Consider the following 12,576-nt stretch of genomic DNA (forward strand, 5'->3'; position numbering starts at 1 on the left):
CTTTACATTGAGATGCAATCCATACTGAAGGCTGTGCTCTTTGATCTTCATCAGTAAATATTTTAAGTCCTCTTCACTTTCAGCAAGCAAGATTATATCATCTGCATATCACAGGTTGTTAATAAGTCTTCCTCCAATCCTGATGCCACATTTTTCTTCATATAACCTAGCTTTTCGGATTATTTGCTCAGCATACAGGTTGCATAAGTATGGTAAAAGAATACAACCCTGTTGCACACCTTTCTTAATTTTAAACCATTCAGTGTTCCCATGTTCTGATTGAACAACTGCCTCTTGGTCCATGTACCAGTTTCTCATGAGCACGATTAAGTGTTCAGGATTACTCATACTTCGCAGTGTTGTCCATAGCTTGTCATGATGCACACAATCGAAAACTTTTGTGTAGTCAGTAAAGCACAGTAAACATCTCTCTGGTATTCTCTGCTTTTAGCCAAGATCCATCAGACATCAGCAGTGATATATCCCTTATTGCACATCCTCTTCTGAATCTGGCTTGAACCTCTGGTAGTTCTCTGTTAATGTATGCTTGCAGCTGTTGCTGTATTACCTTTAGTAAAGCTTCACTAACATGGGATATCATACATACATACACTCATACGTACATGTATAGATATAAATAAGGTGAACACACATACATACATGCAGTTGACCCCAGTACAATTCCCTCAGCATTCTTTTTTAAAGCAAGCAATATAAATTAAATAATTTTACTATCATATTCTGATGTCATTATAAGCTGTGATTGTTGGTAAAACTGAAATTTACAGCTAGCAATACCTTTGAAAAGGCTTAATTTAACTTTTCATAAAAGGAAAGTAGAAAATGATCATTATTATTTTTAATCATGCTTCTTGTTTTCTTAGGTATTTCTAACTTAATTTGTAATATTATAGAGGTGGAAGGAGTGAGATGCAGTTCTTTCTCTTGGTAGATTTTATTTGTATTGTTGTTGTTAAGTGCCCTCGAGTCCATTCTAACTCATAATGACCCTGTATGGGATTTCTAAGGAGTGACTGCTGAGTTTGAACTTGCTGCCTTTGCAGTTCTAACCGCCCTGGCAGTCCAGTGCTTATCCTACAGCACTGCAGCAGGACTCCTTATTTATATAAATGGTTCTCAAGTGTTAGTGTCTCAGGATCCTTCAGAGTTTGAACTTCAAAGTCAGCAGTTCAAGTTCACCAGATGCTCCTTGGAACCCCTATACAGAGTCACTATGAGTCGGGGTCAACTCGACAGCATTTAACAACAGCAACAATCTATTGAAAACTATTGTATTAAAAGTTAAAACAGATATATTTGTTCATGAAGTAATTTTAAATGACAATAAACCTATTACATGTAATATAAAGGACGTTTTTCATGAAAATAACAATGCCTTCCCCCCAAAAAAAGAAAAAAAGAGTGAGACAGTAGCTTTATTTTTTTCATTTTTCCAAATGTCTTCAATGTTTAATTTTCTAAGACAGTTACAGTCTAATATCTGCTGTTTAATCTCTTACAATATATTGTTTTGTGTGAAATGTATGAAGAAAATCCAACTTTATGTAAATATAATTTCAGAAAGGAGAATAGTATTTGAATAATCTTTTCGTATATTGGTATATGCATTTTGATCTTCCAGTCAAATTGGCTAGTGGTAGTTTCTTGAAGACTCACTATATAGACTCTGAAATCAGAACTTGCAGCATTCCTGTACATGACATCCATTGGTCTTGATATTTGAGTAGATCTTTTACCCAGGCATGATTTTGGAACAGCCTATGTTGGTCACTTGAAGCTCTGGTAGAGTAGTGGTTACGAATCAGGCTGCTCACCTCACGGTCAGCTGTTCGAAACTACCCACTGTTCCATGGGAGAAAGATGAGGCTTTCTGTTCTCCTTAAGATTTACAGCCTCGGAAAGCCTGAACAGGGTGGCTATGAGTCGGAACCGACTCCACGGCACATAACAACAACAATGTTGGTCACTTGGAAAATATTGGTTTGCTGAGTTGTACACACTCTCTAAATGTTGTCATATTTTATTATTTAATATTCAAGAGACCACATAATATCACCATCACACTCATTAGAAACTTATTAACTACTGGGAAGCTGTCAGGATCATAGTGACAAACACACATTTTCTAAAATTCTAAGTTTTGCTTAAATTGTATTTTATCAGTGGCAACAAATTTTGTCCTTTGTTTGTCTTGAACAGTGGCATGTTGATAAGAAAGTGTCTGCCAGAATCCAAGTCTGAATAGTCTGAATTTGAGTGTCACCCTTTCAAATAAATAAGTGTTCCAAACTCAAATCATGTAGGTGCTTTTCCTCCAACCAACAATCACACTTCAAGTGACATTGTTTTTATTGTTTTCTAAAAATTTTTTATGTTAGACTTAACAGAAGACAGCTGCGTTCATAATTGAGTCTGAAATCAATCTGTCACTATATCAAAGTCATGTATACCCACTGCACTGTGTGGAGTCAATTTCTACTCTTCGAGAAGTCCTAATTCTTGTAGTAAACACCTCTGTATACGCATGGAAGAGTGAGAGTGAAGAGGACACATTTTTCATTTAGTCATTTTGAAGAGTGTTGGGCAGTTATTTTGTGGGATGTTCCTGAGTTGATATTGCGCGTGTTTCCTCATGAATGGATTTGGGTTTTATATTTTTAGTGGGAATGAATGGCATTGGGTTTGTCTCAGTCTGCCGCATCCGGAGACACAGTAGTGTTTTTTCATGGGTTTGTTTTAGAAAATGTAGAGTAAGTACCCTCATTTTGGTGTCAATGTGTGTACGTATTGGCCATTTGTATATGTCCTTTTGTGAAGTTTCTGTCTAAGCCTTTATTTGTTTTTTGTTTTTAAAAAATGTTGTCTTTTTAAAAAAAAAAATTGTCTTTACTTTTAATTGTAAAGTGGTTTTTTTTTTTAATTCTGGATCCAGTCCTTTATCACATTTGTATTTTATACATATACTCTCCCCGTCTGTGGCTTGTGTACTTATTTTCTTAATTTTTTTTTAAGAAGCAGGAAGTGGCATCAAGTTTGATGTAGTCCAGTTTATCCTTTTTTTCTGGCTTTTATATATATATATATATGAAATCTTTGTCTGCTTTGCAAATATATTTTCCTAATTTATTCACTGTATAGTTTAGCTTTCATGTTTAGATCTGTGCTCTAGCTCAAGTTAATTTTTATCTATGCTGTGAAGTAGAAATTGAGGTTCATCTCTTTCCATATGGGTATCTTGTTGTTCTAGTACCATTTACTGAAGACTTTCTTTCCCCTATTGAGTTACTTTCGCGTCTCTGTAAAATAATGACTCGATCAAAGAAGTTTGTGGTTCTTTTGAACTCTCTACTCTTTTGATTTAGTTTCTACTAGTATCACATGTCTTTGATTATTGTAGTTTTAGAGTAAGTCATGAGGTCTGCCAATGTAGTGTCTCTTAGCTCTTTTTCAAAATTATTTTGGCTCCTCTGGATCGTCTGCATTTTTATTTAAGTTTTAGAATCATCTGGTCGGTGTCTGAAATTGCTGGGATTATGTTTGAGAACATGCTGACTCTGTAAATCACTGGGGTGAGAGTCTGTCATAGTAATATGGGATTTTCTGTGTGGTCATAGTTTTCTTTCCACTTACATTTGGTCATCTTCATTAGCTCTTTTCAGGTTTTAGGTCTTAGATCATTTTAAGTTGATCCCAATGTCTTCTGTCTTTTTGGTTTTGGTTTTTAAAGCTTTTGTTAATAGAAATTCAATTTATTTTCTTTTCTTGTTGCTAATAATAGAGTACAGTTGGTTTTTAATTGTCTTTATATCTTGTGACTTTGCTAACTCCACTTATTTCTAATAGTGTCTTTGTTCATTTCTAGGAAGCTTTAAACAGTCCAACTGAATAGAGACAGATTTAGTTTTTTCTTTACAAATTCATTTTTCCTTACAATTTTTTATTGTCTTACTGCATTGGCTGGACTCCCAGTACAACGTCAAATAAAAGTGGAAAGAATAGAAATAATTTGTCTAGCTTCATTATTTATGAGGAGAGCATTCAGTATTTTACTGACAAGTGAAAAGTTACATACAAGATTTTTATTATCCTTTACCAGAATGAGGATTTTTTTTTTTGTATGCATAATGTACTATGAGTTTTTAGTTGAAAGTATGTTAAATTTTGCCAAATGCTTTTATGCTATGTTGACATGATCATATGCTATGCATCCTTTATTCTGTTATTATAGCAAATTACCTAGATTAAATTTCAGATGTAAAATCTACTTTGCATTCTTGAGTAAACTCCTGTGATCATAAGATATTAGTGTATTTATAGGAGATCGCTGCATTCCATTTGATAGTATTCAAGATTAGTTTCATGTTTGTGTTCATCAAAGATCAGCCTGAAAATGATTTCTCCTCTCCTTTGTAATATTGTTATTTAACTAAATTGTTATATTGTCCTCATAAAATATTACAAAGTTTTCCTTCCTCTTGTATCTTCTTAGTGATTTTATATGAGATTGGTATTATTTATTCTTTAAATGTTTAATGAAATGTACTGATGTTGATATCTTGGGCTGGAATGTACTTTGAGGAAAGGTTTGTAATTATGAGGGATTCAGTCTTTCAATAGATCTAGGGTCTTTCCATGATCTCTTTCATCTCCTGTTAATTTTGACAGGTTCTATTTTTTCAAGTACTATACCCATTTTTGGAGTCCTGGTGTGGCACTGTGGGTTAATGTGCTAGACTACAAAGTTGGTTTGAACTAAAAGGTTGGTGGTTCAAGCTTCACCAGCTGTTCCTTGGAAACCCTATACAGGATAGCTGTGGGTCGGAACCGACTCGAAGGCACTTAAAAACAACAACAACATACCCATTTTATCTACATTTAAAAATTTTAATCGAGGTTTTTCATTATATCCTTATTATTCATTTTTAGAGTCTGGTATTTCTGCTTCATTTCTGATATTTGCAAATAGTACTTTCTCTTCCATTTCCATTTGTAAAAATTAAGTCTTGCTGTTGTTGTTGTCAGGTGCCATCAAGTTGGTACCCACTCATAGCGACCCTATGCACGATAGAATGAAACACTGCCCAATCCTGGGCCAACCTCATAATTGTTGCCATGCTTGAGCCCATTGATGCTGCCACTCTGCCAGTTCATCTCACTTGGGGTCTTCCTCTTTTTCTCTGGCCCTCCAAACATGATATCCTTCTCCAGTGACTGGCCCCTCCTGACAATTACTCCGAAGTATGAGAGACGAAGTTTGGCCATCCTGGCCTCCAAGGAGCACTCTGGCTGCACTTTTTCCAATGCAGATCTGTTGATTCTTTTGGCAGCCCATGGCACTTTCAATATTCTCCTCCAACATCATAACTCAAAGGCATCAGTTCTTCTACGGTCTTCCTTATTCACTGTCCAGCTTTTGCATGCATATGAGGTTATTGAAAATACCATGGCTTGGGTCAGGCACACCTTAGTCCTCAAGCTGACATCTTTGCTCTTCAACACTTTAAAAAGGTCTTGTGCAGCAGATTTGCCTAATGCAGTATGTCGTTTGATTTCTTGACTGCTGTTTCCATGAGTGTTGATGGTTGATCCATGAATAATGAAGTCCTGGACAACTTAATTCTTTTCTCTGTTGATAAGAATGTTGTTTATTGGTCCAGTGGTGAGGACATTTTTTTTTTTTTTTTAACACTGAGATGGAATCCATAATGAAGGTTGTGGTCTTTGATCTTCATCAGTAAATATCTTAAATCCTCTTCACTTTCAGCAAGAAACATTGTATCATCTGCATATCTCATTGTTAATGAGTCTTCCACCAATCCTGATGCCACATTTTTCTTCATATAACCCAGTTTCTCAGATTATTTGCTCAGCATACAATGAGTAAGCATGGTGAAAGAATACAACCCTGTCGCACACCTTTCTGAATTTTTAAACCATTCATTGTTCCCATGTTCTGATCGAACAGCTGCCTCTTGGTCCATGTACCGATGCCTCATGAGCACGACTAAGTGTTCAGGAATACTCATACTTCACAGTGTTGTCCATAGCTTGTCATGATCCACATACTCGAAAGCCTTTGCGTCGTAAGTAAGCATAGTAAACATCTGTCTGGTATTCTCTGCTAGTGGCATGTAATTTTATTAATCTTTCAAAGAACCAATTTCATTTATATTCTTTGTATTTTTTATTATACTAATTTGTAATTTATTTTCTTAGTATATAAATATTCTCACAAACTTAATAGTGTTTTCACTCTTGTATTCCTCCCCTTGTCTTCCTCTGTCTTCCTCTTTTCTTTGCCAGTCTCCCTCTTGTTATATATTGCCTTCCATGTCACCCAAGTTAATGTGTCTACACTCTAGCCTGTGAATAATTTTCCCTCCCCTTCTACTCCTAGTAACCATTGTAATATTTTTTTTATATTAAGATTACCTCTTCTTAATTTTTACAATAGTGATCTCACGCAATATTTGTCATTTTGTGATTCATTTCATTCAACATAATTTCCTCCAGGTTAATCCATGCTGTGAGGCGTTATGTAGATTAATCATTATTCTTCAATGTTGCATAGTATTCTGTTGTGTATATGTCTGTATTAAGTCTTTCTTTACAAAAATATTTAAAAGCAAGTAGTATACAGTGAATAGTAAAGTGCAGATTCAAATTAACATTTTGATTAATAACACCAATCGTCTTATTTTTTTCCTGCTTAACATCCTTATTTCCCCATTTGATCTAAATAATTCTGCTAGAGTATTGTTTTTCTTAGCTTTTTTAAGTGTTATTTTCTGCTTTCTGTTGCTGTCAAATCAATTCTGATTTAGCAACCCTGTAGGGTAAAGTCGATCTGCCCCATAGAGTTTCCAAGGCTGTAATCTATGGAAGCAACCTGCCACAGCTTTCTCCATTGAGTGGCTGATGGGTTCAAACAGCCAATGTTTTGGCTAGCAGCCTGCACTTAACCACTGTACCACCAAGACTCATATTCTATTTTAGGAACTTATAATAGTTACTTGGAACCCTGGTGTGGCACTATGGGTTAATGCATTGGACAGCAGTGCTGCTTTGAACCACAAGGTTGGCAGCAAGCTCACTAGCCACTCCTTGGACAGGTTACTGTGTGTTGGAACCAAGTGAACAGCACTTAACAACAACAATAGTTACTGACTCCCTACACAATTACCAGTAATCTCTTTGGTCAGTCACTCACCAAGCTCCCTGTTTCCACAGTATAGTTCAGCTCTATAATCTGCTTAGCATAGATTCTTCATCATCAGGGTCACACATGAGAAGTTCACGTTTGCATTTGTTTTAGATTCTGGAAAGGCAACCTAGACCAATGAGAAGAACACAGTTTGGGGTACAAGTTACACCAGGGCTTAGATTCTCTACTGTTCCTAGTTTTGTAACCATGGACAAATTAGTTAGATTTTGTGACATGGTGAAAAAAATTTTTTTACAGGATCATTGTAAGCGTTAAATGAAATAGTTGGTAAATTGGCCTTTTCTGCAGTAAGCTTCTGAAAATATTGCAGCCTGGGAACCCTATGGAGAAGTTCGTTTTTGCCCTATAAGGTTGCTATAAGTTGGAATCATCTCTGTGGCAGTGGATTTGCTTTGGATTTTGGTTTGGAGTTTAGTAGTTTAACATGTACAGAGGAATGAAGCTAGATGGGGAAGTAACAAAAATGCAGTACGATATGTAACCAGGAGCCATACAAACCAGGAGCGATGGCTGCAGTGCACTTCATCCTGTCTTTCTGGGTAGATTTTAAGTATGTTTAAGATAAGATTTGTGATTTCTATTGCTTTTGCTTTAATTTAGAGATTTAGAGTGTGTGGCCTCTCAGTAGTTTTCTTGACATGAGTTTCTGAAGAAACCTTTTAATGAAGTCAGCAAAAAAAGGGACAGTTGATTCTGTTTCTGTTACTTGATCTTTAAATACTTCCCTTTTTATTTGTCTTGTTTTCCATAGAATGGTCCTAGTGCCAGATCGTGCCATAAAATGTGCATTGACATTCAGCGAAGGCAGATCTACACATTGGGCCGTTATTTAGATTCCTCTGTGAGGAACAGCAAGTCTCTGAAAAGCGACTTCTATCGTTACGACATTGACACTAACACATGGATGCTGCTCAGTGAGGACACTGCTGCTGATGGAGGACCGAAATTGGTGTTTGACCATCAGGTTTGGTGCACTGATACATGTCTGCTGGAAACACATGGTGCTCAGTAACTCTTGCTTTCAGGGTACCGTTCACATGTTATGCTGCAGTGCCCCTTAGTGGTGCCCACAATGAATGCAGGGCAGACTTTAGAGTGGAATAACCACAAATTCATAGTAAACATAGGTAGATATTTGACATATACTAAATTCAGTGTAAGCTCGGCACAAAGAGGAACTTGTAGACAAGACTCCATAAGGCATTCTTTGAGCCTTTCTCATGTTAATATGCATATTGCTGTGGTAACCATCCATATCGGTGTCTTTGTCATCTGTCTTTGTGTACTTATCCCAGATCAATGTCTGAACCAAAACAGCCAACCACTTATGTTCTCAAGGCCGTTTTACTTGTGTAATCCAACCTATGTTAAAAGTGGTTATGGATTAATAGTGGGGAAAGCTTAAAAGTATTTGTAGCAATGTGTAGATAATTAGATAATGTAGCATTGTATACAATTTGTGAAATAGGATGTAGTAGTTGAATTATGACAGTTAAAACCTAAGTCTTTATTTACTGTGTCTTTACAGATTTTTGTTAATTCTTTGCTTTAAAACTGTCTTACTACTAGCATATAAGAGAACTTCACGAAGCCCATGATAAAAATTTCAATATCCTTTAATTCCATTTTTTTTTTTTTCCCCCACAAAATTTTTGAAGTCCTCTCTCATTTATGTCAGCAAGTAATTGCTATGGGAGTACATAGTATAGAAAAAGAGGCACTGGTTAATTGCCTGTCAAGTAAGAGGCAGATAAGATATCAAAGGCATTACTCTCAAGTAATGCTTACATTTAGTTTGGAACTTCTGTTGGTTCTGTATAACTGAGCTCTGCAAAGCTCTGCACACCCTACTCACAGCCTCATTGTTGTTCAGGCGGAAAGCAGGAACTCCTACACAAGTTGCCTGCCTTCTGATCTTTCACAAACAGAGCATCAGCAGACAACAAACAGAAGAACGGCACCATTAGGGAAACAACTGAGTTTTGCTCCCAAGTGGTTATACTTTTCTTTTACAGAGAATGTTCATGTCTTTATTTTTGCAGGTTGATATAAGGAATAGTTTAGTTTGACTGAGGCACATGTAGAAATCTTGTGTGTGGTCTTTGTCTATCTTGACTTTGATAAGATAAGAATATTCCTTGGAAGCTAAGCTCTGTTAATAATGCTTCATTTTCAACTGAGTAGACAGTGTAGCGGACAACTAGTCAATGGTTGGGGGTGGGGGTGTCCGAGAAACCAGGACTTAGTCCTAATTCAGTCCATAACTTGCTCTGTGACCTTGAGCAAGTAATGTGATCTGTAATGTGTGAGCAAGTAATAAGCCTCCATTTCCTATCTGTTTCATGCAAATTAAGATAAATACATTAGAAATGACTCCAAAATCACTGTTGTTCATGACACTATAGGATTCAATACTTAGTGTTCAAATTAACAATAACATGAGAAAGCTAGAGGTAGAAAGAAATATTTATGTTACTCTTCCACTTAGATAGAGTTCAACACTAAAAAATAAAAATCTAGAGCTTCTGAATCTAAACACTTAGTTTAAAAGTGTTGTACATTGTTGTTTTGTGGGACTTTCAGAAGCAATGAGAACCAAACAAAAAATGGAAATAAAATCACCTAATCAGCAAAACTAGGATCCAAATAGAGCCCTCAACGCCTGATTCCCTGGAAGTTAAGCCAAAAACAACTGAAATGCCCAGAACCTGTGTTGAAGACTGCAGCCTCCAACATTGCACTGAGACTTGGAAATGCAGAGAGCTTAGCATGGTACATCACAGTAGGAAGTGTGACAAGTGGAGCAGAGATTGAACTGGGAGCAGTCAGCGAGATATGTGGGAAGTGCTCAGAAAGGCCCAGAGATGGTAGATGTCAGAAAGCACTATGTTCTAAAAGCAAGAGAAACACCATGACAAGAAGGAGTAGAGGATCCTTTTGTCAGTGGCCAGTGGAGAAAGTGGGCTGTCCAAAGCCTGAGATAGAAGCCCTCCTACAGCAGATGAGGTTCCCACAGTTAACTAAGGAAGGCTTAGCTTAGTTATTCTGGGGGGAAACCACAACAAAACTCACGCAGCATTGTGTAAAGTAGCAACAGGGTCCTTCGGGGAGTAACATCTCCTTGCTCTTGGTACCTTCTGTTAAATTAGTTAGTCCAGGGAAATTTCACTTAGTTAAGTAGGAAAAACAAAGAGTAATAGACACCAGAACTTTTCTTAAAAGAAAAAAGGCAGCAAAACTTCCTTATAGGCAACAGCAGGTGCAAATTACATCCCAACATTTTAACCTGAATGAAATGCCCGGATGAAGTTTGATACGCGAATGAAAGCATGTGCTCAAGAATTCAAATAAGGTGGACTGATAACAGAAGCAGGTGGGACTGGATCTCATAAAACTCAGAAAAGATTGAGGAAAACATATTCCCGTTTTCAGAAATGAAGACTAATCTACACGGGCCATATGGGAGAATAGCTAAGGAGCCTATAAATAGAAATAACCAATAGATCTTTAAAATAATTTCTAGCCAAATGTTATGAATGGTGAAGACAGGCAAACAGATCCAACATACACATAATTAGAGTCCTTTAAGAAGAAAATCCGAATCGGGCTGCGAACCTTAAGGTCAGCAGTTCGAAACTACCAGCCGCTCCACGGGAGAAAGATGAGGCTTTCTACTCCCGTAAAGATTTACACCCTCGGAAACCCTGTACAGGGTCACTATGGGTCGGAACCGACTCGCTGGCACTTAACAACAACAACAACAAGAAAATCAAAACCGTAAAAGATAACAAATATTTATAAATAAATTTTAAGGAAACTTTCCTGAACAATACCTATAAACATTAGGTTAAAGATTTGCTAGTGAAATTAAAATCTCAGTAAATTGCTTAAAAAGCAGAACGGACACACCTATGATAAGTTAATGAACTGAAAATTATGAGTGAAAACTTAAGAAACATGGAGAAAATGATGTGAAGTACCAACACAGAGGTAATACAAATCCTAGAAAGAGAACTTGGATGCAAGAAAAAAAAAAAATGAAAAGTTTCCCACAACTGAGGAGACACGTTCTCAGATTAAAAGGAATCACCAATTACAGATCAGGATGAATGGGAGAAGAAACCCTTACTTAATGATATTTTAGAATCAAGGATTAAGAGAAAATCCTGACTGTTGCCAGAAAGAGAAAACTCGTCACTGTTGTAGGTAAGCAAGAGTCAGTTTGCTGTCAGGCGTTTGACGAGGGGTAGGTAAGCAGAGGTATTCAGGTCACAGGAGGCAAAGTTCATCACACATAGAAATCTGTTTGAGAATTGCCATTTTTAGTTTGTTTCTGTATTTTACAAGAGCACAATTTGTAGAGTTTTGTATAATAAATACAGAGACGTGAGTTTAGGTGCATCACTCTTAGGCATGTATAAGGGAACTTCAAAAAGTTTGTGGAGAAATGGAATTAAAAGATATTGGAGTTTTTTTTTTTTACTAACTTTTAAAGCTCCCTGTGTCTGCTTTCTTATTAAGGATAATAGTAGGATGCATGCCTAGAAATGCTGTAAGGAGGGCTATGTTCAGTATTTTACCCTTAAGTAGAAATATACTTCAACTATACCTCACGTATTATTGGTTGATTCTGGTAAAAATTCTGCAGTTTCCTGAATGTATGAAGTTCTTTAACCCAACCTATTTTACTCTCACTGGGAAAAAATGGAAATTTTTAAAGTGTTTATTTACTTAGAATCCATTCTGAATTGCCATGTTTTGCAGCATATGATAAACAGGGATGATATTTAATGTCGTTACACATAAAATTCCGATTTTTCAAGAATTTAAAACTGGTCATGTTGGCTTCACTTTAGTACATATGACAGGGATGAACTAAAGCTTTCCAATCTCTTGCCTTGCTCTAATAGATGTGTATGGATTCAGAAAAACATATGATCTACACGTTTGGTGGTAGGATTTTGACATGTAATGGCAGCGTAGACGACAGCAGAGCCAGTGAACCCCAGTTCAGCGGGTTATTTGCTTTCAACTGTCAATGTCAAACCTGGAAACTTCTTCGAGAAGACTCCTGTAATGCTGGACCTGAGGACATCCAGTCTCGGATAGGGCACTGCATGCTGTTCCACTCTGTAAGGATACTGTGCGCATTGTATGTTGCTGTTTTGTGAAGTATATCGCAGTTGGAAAAGTGATGAAATCTGATTCTTCAGTAAGAGATCAAAAGTTCTCAGGAGAAATAAATGAGTAATACAGCAGTGATAGGAAAAAAAAACAAAAACTTTTTTTAATGGGGGACTGTTTGCTAATTATGAGACTTGCCATGGACC

At 36.6% G+C, this 12,576-nt stretch overlaps 1 protein-coding gene across 1 annotated transcript in view; it reads left to right on the plus strand.

Moving 5' to 3' along the window:
- MKLN1 (muskelin 1, intracellular mediator containing kelch motifs) overlaps positions 1–12,576 on the plus strand; it is a 194,754-nt gene that overhangs the window by 142,132 nt on the left and 40,046 nt on the right. Inside the window, exons 10-11 of the mRNA XM_006861143.1 lie at positions 7,998–8,210; positions 12,157–12,378. Coding sequence (XP_006861205.1) covers positions 7,998–8,210; positions 12,157–12,378 — 435 coding nt within the window. The remainder of the gene's footprint in view (positions 1–7,997; positions 8,211–12,156; positions 12,379–12,576) is intronic.

This window comes from Chrysochloris asiatica, unplaced genomic scaffold (assembly GCF_000296735.1).
Source record: "Chrysochloris asiatica unplaced genomic scaffold, ChrAsi1.0 scaffold00041, whole genome shotgun sequence".
Classification (NCBI taxonomy): domain Eukaryota; kingdom Metazoa; phylum Chordata; class Mammalia; order Afrosoricida; family Chrysochloridae; genus Chrysochloris; species Chrysochloris asiatica.